The sequence below is a fragment of the Carassius gibelio genome, chromosome B4 (genome assembly GCF_023724105.1).
Source record: "Carassius gibelio isolate Cgi1373 ecotype wild population from Czech Republic chromosome B4, carGib1.2-hapl.c, whole genome shotgun sequence".
NCBI classification, from domain to species: domain Eukaryota; kingdom Metazoa; phylum Chordata; class Actinopteri; order Cypriniformes; family Cyprinidae; genus Carassius; species Carassius gibelio.
In genome coordinates, this window is record NC_068399.1 from 27,724,301 (window position 1) to 27,742,248 (window position 17,948).

At 38.8% G+C, this 17,948-nt stretch overlaps 3 protein-coding genes across 9 annotated transcripts in view; all 3 read right to left on the minus strand.

Moving 5' to 3' along the window:
* Window positions 1–6,766, minus strand: part of tmem181 (transmembrane protein 181) — a 17,425-nt gene extending 10,659 nt beyond the window's left edge. The window contains exons 1-4 of one of the 4 annotated variants that reach the window (XM_052554060.1): window positions 6,711–6,766; window positions 5,621–5,675; window positions 5,465–5,512; window positions 1,404–1,551 (exon numbers count right to left, since the gene is read on the minus strand). In XM_052554060.1, the coding sequence (XP_052410020.1) occupies window positions 1,404–1,551; window positions 5,465–5,495 (179 nt within the window). In that variant the 5' untranslated portion in view covers window positions 5,496–5,512; window positions 5,621–5,675; window positions 6,711–6,766. Of the gene's footprint in view, window positions 1–717; window positions 862–1,403; window positions 1,552–5,464; window positions 5,524–5,620; window positions 5,676–6,710 lie in introns of those variants that run through there. The other 3 variants (XM_052554061.1, XM_052554062.1, XM_052554063.1) reach the window with 3 other exon arrangements.
* On the minus strand, window positions 2,679–13,608 carry si:ch211-51e12.7 (uncharacterized protein LOC336335 homolog). Of its 4 annotated transcripts, XR_008153517.1 has the most exons (7): window positions 13,426–13,603; window positions 11,820–11,917; window positions 11,418–11,570; window positions 11,093–11,242; window positions 9,815–9,934; window positions 5,461–6,867; window positions 2,679–4,766 (listed from the first exon to the last, which is right to left on the minus strand). XR_008153517.1 is itself a non-coding variant. In XM_052554085.1 (6 exons), the coding sequence occupies exons 2-6, from the start codon at window positions 11,915–11,917 to the stop codon at window positions 6,792–6,794; spliced, it is 597 nt and encodes a 198-aa protein (XP_052410045.1). In that variant the 5' UTR covers window positions 13,426–13,603; the 3' UTR covers window positions 5,394–6,791. The 4 variants fall into 4 exon arrangements, 3 of the variants coding, with proteins under 3 accessions (XP_052410045.1, XP_052410046.1, XP_052410044.1); XM_052554085.1 differs by lacking the exon at window positions 2,679–4,766 and having other exon boundaries at window positions 5,394–6,867; XM_052554086.1 differs by lacking the exon at window positions 2,679–4,766 and having other exon boundaries at window positions 5,394–6,789; window positions 13,426–13,601.
* Window positions 13,609–17,051: 3,443 nt separating this feature from the next.
* On the minus strand, window positions 17,052–17,832 carry msgn1 (mesogenin 1). Its single transcript, XM_052554093.1, has one exon. The coding sequence runs from the start codon at window positions 17,790–17,792 to the stop codon at window positions 17,454–17,456; it is 339 nt and encodes a 112-aa protein (XP_052410053.1). The 5' UTR covers window positions 17,793–17,832; the 3' UTR covers window positions 17,052–17,453.
* Window positions 17,833–17,948: the final 116 nt, after the last annotated feature.

Consider the following 17,948-nt stretch of genomic DNA (forward strand, 5'->3'; position numbering starts at 1 on the left):
ATTATGTACATGTGATTTCTGACAGATCTGAACACAGCGAGAGATATTAATACTGATATTAATCAAAATATGCACAATCCTTAAATCAACTAGCATAACTGACAATAATGAGATCAATGGCTGACTAAGAAAACACTCCACTAATACAAAACTCGTGAATTCAGTTTCTTGATCACCAGTGACTCAACCAGAAACATGTTTAACCCACAAACACACACACACACACACACTCACTCACTCTCTCTCTCTGTCTCACACACACACTCACTCACTCTCTCTCTCTCTCTCTCACACACACACACACACTCTCGCTCTCTCTCTCTCACACACACACACACACTCACTCTCTCTCTCTCACACACACACACACACACTCTCGCTCTCTCTCTCTCTCACACACACACTCACACTCTCGCTCTCTCTCTCTCTCTATCACACACTCACACACACTCTCGCTCTCTCTCTCTCACTCACTCACACACACACACTTTCGCTCTCTCTCTCTATCACACACTCACACACACAGGAAATGAGATGAGGCCACGCCCACCCGAGACGGCGGCTAACACGACACACACTCTCGTCTGTAAATATAAAGCGCGTGCACATGTATCGAGTGAGTCTTGATGACAGGAAACACAGTTATATCGTGTTCTCTCACATCTGGACGGACTCCAGCGCTTCTAGAGGAGTTTATATTATGCTCCGCGCGCTTACCTCTCCATCCTCATCCTCGCGCGACCCTCGCTTCCTCCGCGACGCGATACACCCGCAATTATGTTTGTTGGGGGGGTATATCCGCATACATCAGTCCGCTGACGTCACCCACACGGACACGTGACCTCCACCGCAGTACGCATGCGCCATGGTTTAATAAAAATTAATACGATTTGCTTATCGAATGTAGCGTTTTAATGCCTCAAAGAACCGCTTAAGTGTGACCAAATGCGCGGGCATTCATTAGAAAAGAACATTTACCGCATATTAAAAATGAAAACATTACATTATGGCATATTAACTGGTTTGATCAGTGTGATAAATTATTTTACAGGTGTATGGACGTATATACACTTTTATTCGAGAGCACGCTATTTTTATCGCGCCATTGTTTGTTTGTATCTATTATATATGTAACAATTATATTTAAATGTAACACTTTCAAAACACAAAAGGCCTTCTCTATTCCTTTTCTATTCTATTCTATCTACTTGTTTTGTTTTTGGGTTATAAACACACACACACTCTCTCTCTCTCTCACACACACACACACACACACACATATAAACACCTTCCTCTGTGTGCTGTGTTAAGCTGAGACTGTCACATCACTGCTCTTTTGTCATCAGGTCAGGTCGCTGTGTATTAAAGCCTGATGTGTGATGAACAGGGTGTGTGGTCGTCACCTGTAGCATCGCTCGGGTCTGAAGGGCGTCAGATCTTCCTGCAGCTCTCTGAAAGAGTCCTGTATTCTCCTGCAGATCTGCTTCATCTTCTCCAGACTCTCCACTCGCTCCATCGCTCGTCTGATGATGTTTCCTGCGGCTCTGCTCACTGGAAATGCAGGCGATGCGGTTTAATTGTGCATCTGTCACGTGACCGTGCGCGTTCAGCACCACGGACAGGGTTCCGTGCACTAGGTAGTGCGCACTAAATAGGGCTCACACGAGGATTCCTGCACGTTGCATTTTAAAATTCCATGCTTTTTCAGACTCACATGTACAAACATCTCAGTAGTTTTGCGGCCCATATTGAACAAAAGTAGTTCACACAAAACTATTTTCAGCTTTATATTTGGTATATATTCCAGTCATCTGTAAATGTTATTTTTTTTTCCATTTATATTTTGAAGTGATAAAACATAAAAGTGAACCTACTGAGCATCTGAAAAAATGTAAACTCTGCATGCACACAATAATCTTTTTGTACCCTCGAGAAACTACTCACATGGGAATTTTTAAATGCTTATGCATTTCAATTTCTAGTTTTATATAACCTATCTCCTTAAATTTGTGCATCACTGCTATCTTGCTATGAATAAAGCGAGACCGTAGATGCATATGAATTAACAGTCTTGCTCAAAATGTGGCTTTCATTATAGAAGCACATTCTAATATTAATCAGATTATAGATTTATATTTCTGCATTTAGTAGATGCTTTTATACGAAACATTATCTAAATCCCATTATATCTGTATGATGTGGCTAGACGACGTTATATTGCTTTGCAATTAAAAATAAACAGTATAATGTATTTAGACAAAATTACACAGAGTGAATTTAGTATTTCAGAGAACTTAAACATTACCCTAAACATTAAATACAAGTTAATACACCGACTTAAAATCCCAATCCATCATAGAGAGGTTTATAAGAAATTAACTTTGTTAATATTGTGTTGATATTCATTCATTTTGGGTATAATGTAGCATATACAGTACATATAGTAATGTAAATATTATAATATTCAAGTCTGAATCATTAGAAAAACATTTGTTTACATTTTCGCGATGCGATGGTTCTGCATGACTAAAATATTACAGTACTTCAAAGAAAACATTAACATAGCGCTTCATTTTATAATCACGTGTCTCCTGCGTGCTTTGATGTTTCTCATAAAAGCATGCAGATGTGCCATGGATTTGGTTTAATCAGTGTGTTTATAATCAGAGGAGAGAGAGTTCAACCTGTACACTTTTATTAGGCTACACAGCGACAAAAGACACAAACTTTTGAGGAACAACAAAACTGTTCATTACAGTATAATGCAAACCCTAGGGCATAGGCTTCAAGTGAGTTACCCCAGAGTCTGTTTACAAAACAAGAAGCATGAGATACCCCTAAATATACAGAACAGAGCAAATAAACACAGCTAAACAAGTCCTGACTCTCCTCAACCCCAAACAGCATCATGGGTGTATTTGGCTTATTTCAGACAGAATGGACTAAATCAAACACAAATCTAAAAAGTGTTGCAGTTATAAAGAACCGTGCTGCTCCATGCTCCTCTCTTCTAAAAACACCTAACATCATTTACCCAGCATGCCTTCAATACAAACATTCGCTCACCAAAGTCACGTTTCTCCTTCTCTAAATCCCGACTCCCACCAATACACAGCTCAAATAATAACTGCGAACAAGTCAAAGACGCTCAGGTCTCAGTGGATTCTCCAGATAATGTCTGAACACTGCAGGAAAGAGATGCCCAACCAGGAAGAATGTACAAGATGGTGATAAGATCATGGGTTAACGATGAAAAATAATTAATTTATCAAGAAATTATTAAAATGCTAATGCTATGCAAAAAATCTAATGCGAGTTTCATGCACATCCCATCAGTAAAGACGCTCCTGTAATTAGGAGTATATCTCCAGCACGTGTTCAGGTCAGGGTTGCCAGGTTTTCACAACAAATCCTGCCCAGTTGCTTCTCAAAACTAGTCCAAAACTAGACCGATCACATTTCCAGGAGGTTACCCGATAAAAATTGCTTCCCGGGGTTAAAATAATTTTTTTTTGCCATGGTAAAATTCACAGTTTAGGGGCTAAATATCACGTTATTGGTATTGGGATTGCTTCAAACCGCGGATATGAAAAACAATCGCAGACTTGGCAACGATTGTTTTAACTTGATATTAAAATCAAATGTGTGTATTTATACGTCCTCACACGAGAAGAAAAGCAAATAAATAAAACGTATGCTTTGGCATATTATAATTATGAGGAAAAGTTATGTTATGGCACACTAAATCGGAATTATGAGCCATAAATATGAGATAAAAGTCAGAAATATGACTTCAAAAGTCCAAATGTGAAATTAAAAGTTAAAAATCTAAATCACGATAGACTGGAACAAAATGCTAAGTTCCTTAATCAGAAAACAGACGAGTATCATACTGTAAGAAACATATTTCTATTAATAATTCGAGGTTTAAGGCATTATTTGTTTCAGTGATAAAAGTAATGACAGTTCTTTGTCAAATATGCAGAAATGTGGAATGTTTCAGGAATATGTTTTCTATACCAGGAATAATAATTGTGTTAATTGCTAAATCATGTGTTTCATCTTCATTTCCTTTGCTTTCGGTGCAAGTGTAAATTTCAAATATTTAGTTTCGTTAAATGTTAACCTCATTCTTGGAGAAGTGTTGGAACCATGACTATAAAACACTGACCAGATTTAATACACCATTCTTTATACATTCACTGCCTCTAGGGGCGCCGTTTCCTCCTCCCTGTGGTGACGTCACTTCCGCTTCCGCAGCAGGACACATGGCGGCTTTGCGTTGTCAAAGCTCTTTCACGAACACTTCGGCTCGGTATTAAATATGGTTGATTTGACAGAAACTACTATGATAACTTAATCAAAGCTGCTCCACTCCGCTTCTGAAGAGAGCTGTTTCTCACTTTACACTAGATCATTTCATTTTCCTTCAAGAAGTGTCTTACCTCAGCACACTCAGTGAAGCATTAATTAATCACCCATTTATATATAAATACAGATTTATTTAAATAAAACTATACATCTCTTATATCTATATCTACACTGCTGTTCAACAGTTAGGGGTCAGTGAGAGTTAAGTGTTTTAAATGAGTCTCTTCTGCTCATCAAGGCTGTTTATTTGATTAAAAATACAGTAAAAAATGTGAAATATTATTCTAATGTAAACCATCTGTTTTCTGTGTGAATCTGTATTAAAGTGTAATGTATTTCTGTGATGCTCCGCTGTATTTTCAGCATCATTCCTCCAGTCTTCAGTGTCACATGATCTTCAGAAATCAGAATAATATCATGATTTATCATAATTATAATCAGTTGTGCTGTGCAATAATGTTCGTGGAGACTACAGTACTGTTTTTAGGATTCTTTGATGAATAAAAAGTAGAAAAAGAACAGCATTTATTCAAAATATAAATATTTCAAGTCTTTGCGATCACTTCTCAACAATTTAACATCCTTACTGAATAAAAGTTAAATAAATAAAATAAAAATGTACTGACCCCAAGTTTTTGAACTGTAGTGTATGCTGTTAAAAATATATATATTTTAAATATACTTTTTACTCTTCAAAGAATCCTGAAAAAGGTATTCTAATGTACATTAAAATAGAAAAAAAGGCATTTTACATAATATAATTTCACAATATAAAATTTTCCTGTATTTCTGATCAAATAAATGCAGAAGACACCCTGTAAAATTATCAAAAATCATTCTGATCCCAAAAATTTGAACAGTAGTGTGTGTGTATATATATATTGTTTAATTTATGTTTATTTTATATTTATATTCTATAATATTTGTCATATATATATATATATATGTATCTTTCAGTAAAGCCAGAGTTATTTCTCTCAAATGGTTAAATCCACACACAATGAAAAACCCAGAGACAGATCTGCAGAGACGTGCTTCCTTTAATGCAGGAGTGGAGTAAAGATGTGTGTGTAGATGTCAGTGTGTTACTCACAGCTCCTCGTGTGCGTCACCAAACGAGACATTCCTCTGAAGAGACTCCCTGCTCTCACACACACAGAAGACAGCACAGCGTCAGACACACTCCTCCTCTGAGAAGCCTCAGTCTGAACAGAATGAAAACATGATCTCTGGAGACCTGGAGTCTCACCTGAGCAGCAGCAGAAGATGATGATCTCCGAGTTACTCTGCAGCTCTTCAGTCGTCTGGAGAAGCACACGATACTCACACTATACTGAACGTGCCTCAGATATTAGATTGGCAAATCTTCTTTGTGTAGAAATGCATCAATAAATAAATACATAAATTATCCAGAGTGTGCAAGTTATGTGGCGACCCAAAAACTGAAGTGCATCCTTGGATGCTTCTCCTTTACTTAAAAACTGAAACTAGCCTTTATGTGTAGTGCATTAAACAGGATTTAATTAACTATGCCTTGTGACATGAATAACTAGGAGCACAATTATACTTGTCTATTCACTGTTGCACTTTTAGAAAATTGAATGCATTAAAACACGACAAAAACACAATTTCTGATTTAATGTTATAATGCAAGTATTAATATTATTGCCTGCAAATATTAAAGTGCATTTCAAATTGCAATTATTTATGAAAAGACGTGTTATTATCATAGTTAAACTTGAACTGAAATAAAAATATGCTTTTTTTTTCCCCAAAGTGACTTCCAAACTAGGGTTTTTATAATTAATAAAAATAAAACCGATAGACTAGAAAAAGAAAACAGCAAGCTAGTTTATTTGAGGCCTTTTTTGATTTTTGTTAATCATATAATTAAAAAGAAAACAGATAGAATACAGAGAATAGAGGAGCTAGTGTTAGTTTTTGATGCCAGGACAAAACCTCATTTTGATTGAGTTTTGCTCAAATATATAAAATAATAATAATAATAAAAATATAAAGACAATACAAACTAATTAAATGTAAAAGCTGAAATAAAAACTGTATAGCCATTAAAAACTATGAAACTATTTCAATTAGTTGCCCACTCAATGTTTGTCAAGTAATATAAAATATTTATAAATAAAAAACTGAAATAAAAAAATAAAACCTATGTATAATGATTATAATGCGTTATGCATAACCTTTTTTAACAAAATCAATGCGTACAAAATTATTTTTGTCTGCAATGCGTGGATGCAGATCTTTGTGCCTGAAGGGTTCTGTTCTCACGGTTACAGAGTGATTGACAGATCAGTCCAGAGCAGAGAGATGCAGCTCACCTCGGTTACGGGGCGGAGCTTCACGGCGGTGGGCGGGGCCTCCTGCGAGTCCGGCTGCCTTCAGAAGGGTGTCTCACCCCTTCAGGAGACAAGAAGAGTCAGTCCAGAGTGAAAGCAGCAGAAGAGCCCTTCAGAGGAACACAGAGGCTTGCTGCTCCTACATCAGAACAGTGACGTGTGTAACTCAGGAAAACAAATCAACCTGCCCTCGCTTTCACCTGCACAGACCTGGAGAAAAGTAGCGCTGCATCACTGCCACAACCACAGTCCAGCGGTCCACATCTGGAGAAGACCAGAGCTGAAACACACGCAGCGTTAAGACGCTTTCAGAGTCCTATCATCATAACACTTCCTCCAGTGAAACAGTGTTCTGGTCTGAATCAGGAGAGAAATCTGCACAGATCAAGCAGCGTTTAAACAAATAAGTGTCTGGATTCTGATGTGAGAGACAAAGCAGATGCACTTTTTCACTGGAGGAAGTGTTATTATGGATCATAGACTATGTGTGTTTGAGTTAAAAGCGGCTTTGTTTCAGGTTTTGTCTTCTCCAGATGTTCACTGATGGACTGTGGATTATTGGGATGTTTTTATCAGACTCTCATTCTGACGGCACCCATTCACTGCACTGATGCAGTGCTACATTTCTCCAAACCTGATGAAGAAACAAACTCATCCTGATCTGGGATGAGCACATTATCAGTAATGTTGATTTCTGGTAAACTAATTAAATCCAGTGACTTTCTTGTCATTTCTTTATACAGAATTTGTGTGAATGGTTTTAAATCCCATGCCAATTTTAATGAATGATTTGCTTGTGTAGAGACTGTAATAAGACGTTACACACGTCACCTCGTATTACACAGTTACTCTTCCACAAGTGTGCAGCCGGGCGTCTCAATCTGACATGAGCCGGCGTCACGGTCAATATTCATAAACAGATCAGTAGCGTGGAGCTTGATCACGATCAGAATTCTGTTTCCTGCTGCTTTTATTTTCACTATAGCATTTAAAATATGAATGTAAGAATAATATCAAGGATTAAGCCCTCGTGTATGAGAGAGTGATTCAGACTAAATATTTGACTGATACTGAATCCACACGAGTCAGAAGTTTGGACACACTGATCTGATCCAACAGCATCTGATTACATTCTTCCGCTCATGTCAGAAACATCAGTCTAGCATGCTTTAATCTCAACTGAGCAATGGAGAAATGCAGTAAACTGCACACAGCAGAAGAAACGCTCATCATGTGTGTTCCTCCTGTGACTGGGTTTAAAAACATGTCCACTTCCCTCAACGTGATCTGGACTTTAATCATGTTCTCCAAACATCATTTACACATTCTTCCAGAAAAGCTTTAGTTGGACATGGAGGGAATGTTTTTAAATGTTTCTCTTTGATCAGAGAACGTTCAATGTAACACTCAAATGTAACATTCCGTTAACGTTCACATAAAGAAGAAGAACTACTGTAGAGAGAGAACGTTCCCTTTCCTTCTAACATCTGCTAATAATCACGAGTGTCTCCAAACTTCTGACTGCTCGTGCGTCTGGTTTCGTGCTCTACAGCGCGGCCTGAGGAGACACCGCACGTGTCCTGGCTTTCATGCATCTAGAATTGAACTCAATTTCCCAATCAGTCGAATGAGCAGAAGTGTGCTGTTTCTCTGAGACTTGCAGGTCTGCCGGTGACTTGGAGAGACATCCGTGGACATCTTCAATTTTCAGCCCTCTGGGTAACTTTAAAAGCCTCACTCCGCTGGAAATCAGTTACTCAGTGTGTTTAACTGTAGCTTTACTCAGTCATAGGACAGGCATTTATGTGCTTTATTATGCATGATGTAAATATAGAGATATAGAAGTAACACTGTGATTTCCATTCTAGTGAATATTTCAGTGCTCATGTCTTTACATTACTGTCCATTCAGCTTCAGAAGTGATCAGTACTTTTAAAATACATTACAGAAATGGACATTCAGTTGCTTTTACTTTAAATAAACAGTAAAAAGAGAGGTCATTTTATTTTAACTTTATTGTTTGGTTTCTCCAAAACTAAGTCAAAAGCTGTTATCTGTTCAATTTACATTCACAAATTCACATGACTTTATCGGTTACAATGTGCCATAACACTTCAGAACTCAACACAGAGGATATTTGTGTTTTTTTTTACTTGTACTATTTTGAATCAAATACTTTCGAAAACTGGCTTTAATATAGAAAAGCAAGGAAAGGTTTATTTAAAGAAGTATAAATCGTAGTGCTACTCTACGGTCATGTTAAATCAATGCATGGATTTGTGGTTTTAACAGAATCATTCCAGCAAAAAAAGAAACAGGAATACTTTTCAACAGCAATATTCTCACTTGACTTAAAGTAGCTGCACATTTATGATATTAGATCATTAATAATTGATGAGCACTACACATGAAGAACATATGGAGGGTCAGGGATCTGCTTGGTCAGTGCCAGCGTACTGAGGAACACACAGCGGTTCGTCTAAAATCCTAGGTTTTCTCAAGGAATAAAGGAAGAGGATTGCTTAAGGCTCACAGGAATAGCACCACGCAGACCAGACAACACTTAGAGGAGTAAAAGTCTCATGAGATACACTTAATTTAAATCAACGTAAGAACATGTTTCCTTCTCGTCTTCAGAGTGAGAGTGCTTTTAAATGTTTGTTTTTTTCGGGGCTTTTTCCTCAAATGGAGTAACATAAAAAGGAAGCGTGCTCGTTACAGTAAAAGGACCTGCGAGTCTGTAATGAGTGTGAGCGACGGCCGTTAACACTACAGAATTGGTTAAAACTTCCGGGCACCGGGGGGCCCCGGCCAGCGCTGGCCCCTGCCTGGAGGCGGGTGGGGCAGACGAGGGGCCGATCCGTTGTGGTAGCTGCATGAAAGGATAAAATCACACATTTGGATTGGCCTGCTTTGCTCAAGAGGGGCCCAAACTCGTCAAACACACAGTGAAGAAACACAGGCTTGTCATGCACTAGTGGAATGTAGTTTATGTGCTGGATCTGTTACGGTTTAGCCGTGCTCTGCGCCGTCACGAGAGTACATGTGCGCTAGGGAATATGTGGAGCAGGTGAGTGCGTTCTTACCCCCTGGGGTGGAAGAAGCGAGGCGGACCGGGCGGCATCATGCCCCGCCCCCTGGGGTGTGGCGGTCGCCCTCGGAACGCCGGGTGTCCCGGAGGGGGCGGTGGAGGAGGCGGGCCATGCCTGTGGAAAGACACGCCCCTTTACTCTCAACACCTGTCCTCCTAAATGTTTATCCGTTTTCATACGCATTATACATTTACTCCTACAGTATCTATACATTTCCTATAAATAAATATACCAAGTCATTTTTTGATACATATAAAGAGACAGAGGCATATAAAATGGACAGAATTTGAAAGATCAAATGAAACAAAGCACAACGAGAACTCAATATAACTGAGAAATCAATAGTAAACCCAGCCTAAGATAATATTGCTCTTTAATGCATTATTTGATTCAATGCAATATTTGTATAAATGCATTATTCGTTTCAATGCAATATCTGGATTAATGCATTATTTTATTCGATGCAATATTTGGATAAACTATTTTTTTCCTGTGCATTACTTGGGTCAATGCAATATTTAATTGAATGCAATATCTAGATAAATTAATTATTTAGGTTTACCTCAATAATCTAATCTAATTTAAACCATCAATGCATCAGGTTTAAATGCAATATTTGGACAAATGCATTATTTGATTCAATGCATTATTTGTTTTAACGCATTATGTGGATAAATAGATTTTTTTTCCTGTAATTATTTGTTCCTGTAGCTCAACTGGTAGAGCACTAATATAGCAAGCAAACAAGCGCAAGGTTGGGGGTTTGATTCCCCGGGAACACATGATATGTAAAAATTAATAGCCTGAATGCACTGTAAGTCACTTTGGATAAAAGTGTCTGCTAAATGCATACATTTTTAATTTAATTTGGGTCGATGCATTATTTGTTTCAATGCATTATTTGATTCAATGAAATATTTGTATAAATAGATAACTTTTCTGTGCATTTTTTGTTTCAATGCAAAATTTGTATCAATGCGATATTTGGATGAATGTTTTTTTTTTTGTTTCGATGCAATATTTGGAAAAATGCATTTTTGGTTTCGCTTCGATATTTGGATAAATATATTATTTGTTTAAATGCAATATTTGGATAAATGCATTATTTGGGTCGATGCAATATTTGTTCAATGCATAATATATATAAATGCAATATTTTTTTCATTGCATTTTTTGGGTCAATGCAATATTTGGTATGAGTGCATTAGTTGATTCAATGCGGTATATAATTTTTTTTTTTCAGAAATATTGAAGGTGTACAGATCTCCTTACCTGTGCATGTGTGGTGGAGGTCCTCTCATGTGCATGGGGGGAGGAGGTGGAGGCGGTGGACCCGGTGGACCCAGGTTCATTCCCCTTGGTCCGCCTCGAGCTCGTCGGCCGCGCATGTCTGGATACGGCCACATACGCCCCATGCCTCTCCTGCAAACAAGCAAGAAAGTGTCGTTAAAAATTAGTTTAAATTCAATATTTGGATACATTTGTTTCAAATGCAAAATGTGTATGAATGCTATATTTGCTATATTTATTAAAAAGTTGTTTTTCGACACAAACTAAGGTGCTGGATAAGAAAGACTCGAGAACACGTGGTCGAGACCTCATGGGTCCGAATCCGTTTGTGAACCCGTCGCGGCCTCTTCCTCTCATAGGACCTGGTGGAAACCCTTTCATCATCATCATCATCCCACGTCCTCCACGGAACCCACGGGGCATCCGGCCTCCTCTGCCGCGGATCTTCCCTCCACGACCCCTGCCAATAAACACAAATTCATATAAATGCATTTTAACAGACTGAATCATGCAGTGAAAGAACACTCTAATCTACACTAGTCTAAACTTCACATGATGTATGTGTGTGCTCTGTAGGCAGTTTAGAATGGGTTTTGCTAAATACTTGATGTCAAACTGCACATCTCTATAATAACAATTACAGTATCATTGCACACCGCTATTGACGAGGACAACCAATGACGGTAGCAGCTTTGGTCATGTGACCCACCTGATCTTGCTGTCAGCTGAAGGTTCTTCATTTGAGGGTGTCTCTGTGGCCTCCATCACTTCTGTCGTCTCCTCCACCTGCTCTGTGTCGCCATCCATCTGTAAAACAACAATGCCATCCAGTGAAAGAAGCCTGTCTGTAGTGAACCACAGTGTTCTCTTTTGTAAACACATGAGCCTATGAACACACAACACATCCGTCCTGAAACTTCACCTCTGTCCCAGATCCAGACGGGAAATGTTCCTGCGTCTATGTCAAACATCTGAGGTGTTAAACCCACACGCCCGGCTTCACATCACCGCACGGCCTGCTGGGATAGCAGCAGCTGATCCAGGCCGTGGGGATTTCAGAGCACGCCACAAGCCATGTATTAATAGTGTGAACAGCCAACTGTAAAAGTGAGCATCTGAAGACAAGCTTCTGTGAGAAAAGGCACACGCTCAGAGGATTTAATGTAGCTTTTGAGAACCGAGAGCTGATGCGTGAATGAAAACACCTCAAGATGAAGATCACAGAGAAGGAAATGACTATATTAGCAGTTCACGGCTCATTAGAGACCTTATTTATTAGTATTGAAACAGGAAGTTGGGGCAGGACATACCAAATATATTTATATTTTAAACAGCCAACAGACTTTAACAACATTTGATTTAAAGCAATATTCGATTGAACGCATCATTTGTATGAAATCAATATTTGGTTCAGAGCAGCATTCACTCAAATGACGCATTCAATCAAATATTTAGAAGAATGCATATTTGGTTCAATGCAGACCATAAAAAATGTGGTTTCCAAGCATTTCTCAAATATCTGACATCATGAACTGGTCCAGATCTCCAACAACGAAATCAGAATGAGAGAAAACACCTCAAGACCAAAGATTATCGAGAAGGAAATTAATATTTTAGCAGTCTGTGGCTCCTAAGAGACCTTATCTTATGAAACAGGAAGTTGGGGCAAGGATTCCAAATATACATATATTCTTTAAACAGCCAATAGGCTTTCATTTACACTACAGCGATGAAACCCGAATTGCTGTCTGACGTCAGCAGGGGGCGGTGCTTCTCATATCAGCTTTTTATTGGATAACAATTTGCACACACCCGTGAGTGTAAGGTGACGTCATCAGTGTCACCGTTCCATTTTCACGGAGCTTCATATACTATTACTATGATGCAAATCTGAACATCTTCGTTTGTTTTGAATTTAAACGAGTGAGTTTGTCGTTATTGCACCTGAATATAACGATTATTCCTAATCAAAGTGTATTCAATCACACAGAATAACGCTTGATACATTAGTCTGGTGATTTGAAAGGGATTTGCGAGCTCTTAATTTCGTTTATTTCCCGCAGTCGGAGATTTACCAGAGGCTTAAAACCATTCTGTCGCCATAATCACATCTGAAACCAATAATCGCTCTATATGATAGAAATATAGTCTAAGAAGACAAACACACCCTGAACTATCAAAGAAACACCCTTTGGTTGCTCGACGGTGACGTTTTTCCTCAGAATGATCGACGGAGAATATACGGTTTAACGGCTCGCGGACAGAAACACACAAGCGCTCCATTACAAGCTCACAGCTCGTCTTCACTCACTTACCTTACGAGACTGAGAGTTCTTCTAAACAACGAGCCTTAAAAATACAGAACTTAATTCGGTGTATTGTATAAAACACGCATCCGTCGGTTACAGCGCGAAAGCTCCCGCGTTTCCTCGGCTTTGAAATGGCGGCCCGCGCCGCTCCGTCACGACGAGCGCTGATTCTCTTTGTCACAGCGTCATTGAACCGCCAGGCCCCGCCCACGCCGAACACAGCGCTGCGATTGGCCAGCGTTCCTGTCGCAAGACCGACGTCACGACGCAGTGAACGTAAACAAGTGTAATACAGTTACAGTTTTTATACAGTCTGTGTAATACCAAAGCAAAACATATTTTAGCGTTATCTTATTTGAGCTCGGTTTATTCACTTAAAAATATAATAGTTATAGATTGATTTTTTTCAGTATTTAGTTCGACCTTATTTTTTGTTAGAAGTTTTATAGCATGTGCTTTTGCAAAGGAAAAAAGGAGGAAAAGGTGTATTTTGTCTTTGAGTTTAACTTTAGCCATTGTTTTCAAGCAACACAATAGAATTTTATATAACATTATATATTTAATAGTAAAATTATAATAGGCCTATAGGCTATATTATAGTTCAGTGGTTTTCAACCTGTGGTCCGCCAATTATTTTCTGTTCATTTCCAGTCCATTCTAGGGCTGTGCGATTAAAAGAAAACGTCCTAAAATCACGATTTGAGCGTGCGCATATGCCTTACTCCCGGTTCATACACTGTCTGTGATGCGCCTTTTTTCTGAGCCAATGTTGACGGATCAGAGCGTTCTCACTGCGGTAAAAGGCTAGAAATAAAAACGTGCGAAAATAATTCATGTCTAACACATGAGCATAGAGTGAATTTGTTAGTGAACAGGATGCAGTTTAAGTGAGAGGAGACACGTTTTAAATGTGCACACTCTCTCCTCGCAAAGCAGCGTGTATCTGAGCAAGCACGACCGGTTTTGTGACAGAGCAAAGGAAATCTGCTGTGAACAGAGAGATTCGCACTCGTGCATTATTTTAATGTGCTTTCGCGTTATATTTATGCGCTCTCACTGCTGACTGCATACACATACTGTTACTGTATACACACTGCAAACACCTGAGGCACCGCTACAATTAATGAGCTCTATGAAGAATGCATGGCAAAAAAGAAAAAAAAGTCCCTGTATACAGGATTTTTTTATTTATTTATTTTTTTTGCCACAAGTCTATACATCTTTTTACATCTTCACTATAGTGATAATTTTGACTTATGTCTGTTCTAGAGATGTTACAACTTTTTGATAAAGCTCTGATTGGTTTTCTTTTGGAAATATGTTTCAAATTAATCCTGAATGCATTTATGACTGTAAAAGCACAATTGCAAAATTAGTGATTAGTGCGATAGTTTTTTTTTTTTTTTTTGTCCATATCGCACAGCCCTAGTTTATTCAATAAATATAGTTTAAAATCTAGCTTCTGAGTACTAAGTTATTAACCCAACAATAGCGGGGTCAGTTAATTTTTTTGAAGTGGGCCGCGCAAACATATGTGTGTGGTTGTGTGGGCCGCGCAGGCACGTGCACAGGTAGGGCTCAACCTGTGCAGAGCACATGCCCTTTTTGCCCTTACACTCTGAAGTGCCCTTTTTTTGGTGGTGTTTTTTTTTTTTTTTTTTTATTTTTTATTTTTTTTATTTTTTTATCAATGCTATTGGTCACCCTTTACGCCTGTCTGTCTGTTTTACCAAATTAAAGTTCTTAAAACAAGCTTGTGTAAGTCTTATTGGATCCTCAAGCGGTCAGTAAGCTGATAACTCCGCCCCCTCTATATTCATTGAATCGACTGAAGTTCCACAGCAGCCGCACAGTAGACACCAGCTGAGCTGAACAAAGTTTTGCGAAGGGTAAATAAATATCTTGTTGTTTGAATAAGTACTACTAAACACTGTCTATAAAAGCTCATATTTTATTTATTTGATGTCTGACTGACTGACTGAGACGTGGGACGTCGCCTGAGAGAGAGGGCTAGCATTTGCCATCTAGTCATAGCCAATACATAGCCAACACTTAAATAGCCTGTGCATACAGTAGCATTTCATCTTTTATAAAATGCGATTTTGGCCAAATGCATTTTACCACAGGAAAAACTGAGCGCTCCGTCTATATAGCTAAAAAAAACTAGTTTGTAAACTAGATGAAAATGTAATGTGATCCCGGCAGCGGCAGGCGCCATCGCCGTTTTAATGACGGACAGAAAAAAAAAAATCACATTTGCACACATTCGCTGGTCAAAAACGATATATTGATAAGTAATACAACAACATATAATTTGTTTTTACCATCGGGAAATCATAACAGGTGCGCCCCCGCGCTGTTTCATACTGGAACTTACACAAAGCGACGCGTGATCCTCGTCACCTAGATAACATATTTCTAAGAAATTTCTTCTTTGATTTATGATTGCTGATACACTTAATTTATTAACATTTAGCCTAATCATGTTATGGTATACTCTCTGTATACTCTCTGTATAAAATGTTATAAAACATGGTTTTACTACAGTAATGTAGTAGTAACTAAAAAAAAAATTTCAGAAGATCACTTAAATCTTTATATTTTATCATGCAGAATGTAATTCATGATTCATGCCTTCATTTATTTGATCCAAAATACAGCAAAATCAGTAATATTGTGTAATATTTTTACAATTTTAAATAACTGTTTTCTATTTGAATATTTTAAAATGTAATTTATTTTTGTGATCAAAGCTGAATGTTCAGCATCATTACTCCAGTATACTCTTCAGTGTCACGTGATCCTTCAGAAATGCTTTTCACTGCAACTGTACATTTCACACTATTTTTATTTATTTTTTCATTGCTGGCTTATTTTAGAGAAAGTGTAGTTAATAAGAGACCTTCGAGAGACCAACATCCCTGGTCCACCACAGTATCAAATTTTTGCCAGATACATGGCTAACAGAAGGTTGCTGTTGTATTAGGTTTAAAGAAGCCCTTAAAACCCTGTTTATCTATATTATCTAATTATCTAATATTATTATCATGGATGTTATTAATCGTGAATAAATCTAAAGCTTTTGAGACTATTATTTTGTGTTACTGAATTTGTCATGAAGATGTGACCATTTCTTCCTTTTATGCAGGCTTACTAAATAATCTTAATATAAAAAAAAAGGGGGGGGGGGGGGTGCCCTTTTTCAGTTTCAGCACATGCCCCTCAAAAGGTCTGTGCACGGCCCTGGGGCCGCGAGTTGAAAAAGGTTGGGAACCACTGTTATAGTTTATACATCACATAAAAGGTTGTGCGTATCCCAGCTATCACAACTTACTAACGTTCTTAAAGAAATGTTTATGAAATGTTTTTGTAATTTTATTAATATTTCATATAACATACCTTCTCTTTTCAAAACGTCAACATTCTAGAAATGTCCTTGTGATGTTATTTCTAAAGGAATATACGTTTTTGTAACCTTTAAATTACGTTAAAACCACGAAAAGAAAAGAAAATGGGCATTTGAACGTTTTAGACACGTTAGATCAATGTTCTCTCAATGTTTTTATAACCCAGATCAGATAAAGAGTTACTGCGCTCCAGAACAAATCTTGACACAAAATACAAAGGCCAGATTAAATCAACACGAACAAGACGTTTATTCAGCTATTCCAGTATAAAAGACACTCTTAATATTAGACACCGACACTCCACTCAAGCATCAGCAAGAAATATTTACATCCGAATAAAATCATAAGAGTGGATGAACAAACAAACACAGAAAATATTAATCTGTACAACAGCAGCTGTTCTCAGGATGTTCTGGAAAGGTTCTCACAAGCTTAACATTCCAGTGACGTTGGTTCACTGTTCTCAGAGACGTGGAACACTGCTTGACGCGGGACGGTCATCAAACGCTTCAAAGTAGCCGAACATCCCTCAGTGTTACAGAATGATACAATGTTTCCACCGCCGGCCGACGCGCGTTCCAAACGTTCCCATAGCAACGGCGCTTTCATCCGAGCCGCAAGGGAAGGTCAGATCTGCTGCTCGAGGATGCTGGAGAGCTCTTTGATGTACTGGATCGTGTACTTGAGCGTCTGGATCTTCGTGAGCGGCTGCGCTCTGCGGCTGTACACCGGAGGAAGATACTCGCGGAGCTGATGCAGCGCCTCCGCCAGACTGCGCATGCGCAGCTTCTCGCGCTCGCTGGCCTTCATCCTCCTCTTCAGACTCATCTTCACTTTGGGCTTCTGCTGCTCGTCTCTGGCTCCGGACTCCGGCGAGGACGCGTCTCCGAACGACCTGTCCTCTCCGCTCCAGTCCCAGTGGGACAGAACCTGAGCAGTGAACGCGTTGACGTCGATCTGCGCCATATCCGAGAGAAACTGCGCAAAAGACAAACTCCGGCGCTTTTATAGCGACTTCACGCGCGCGGAGTTCAAAGAGGCGGCCGCGCGCTTGCCACCCGAGTGCGAATGAGGCGATGCTGGCGGATAATGTGAAGGAGAAAAGAAAACAGTTAGATTCCC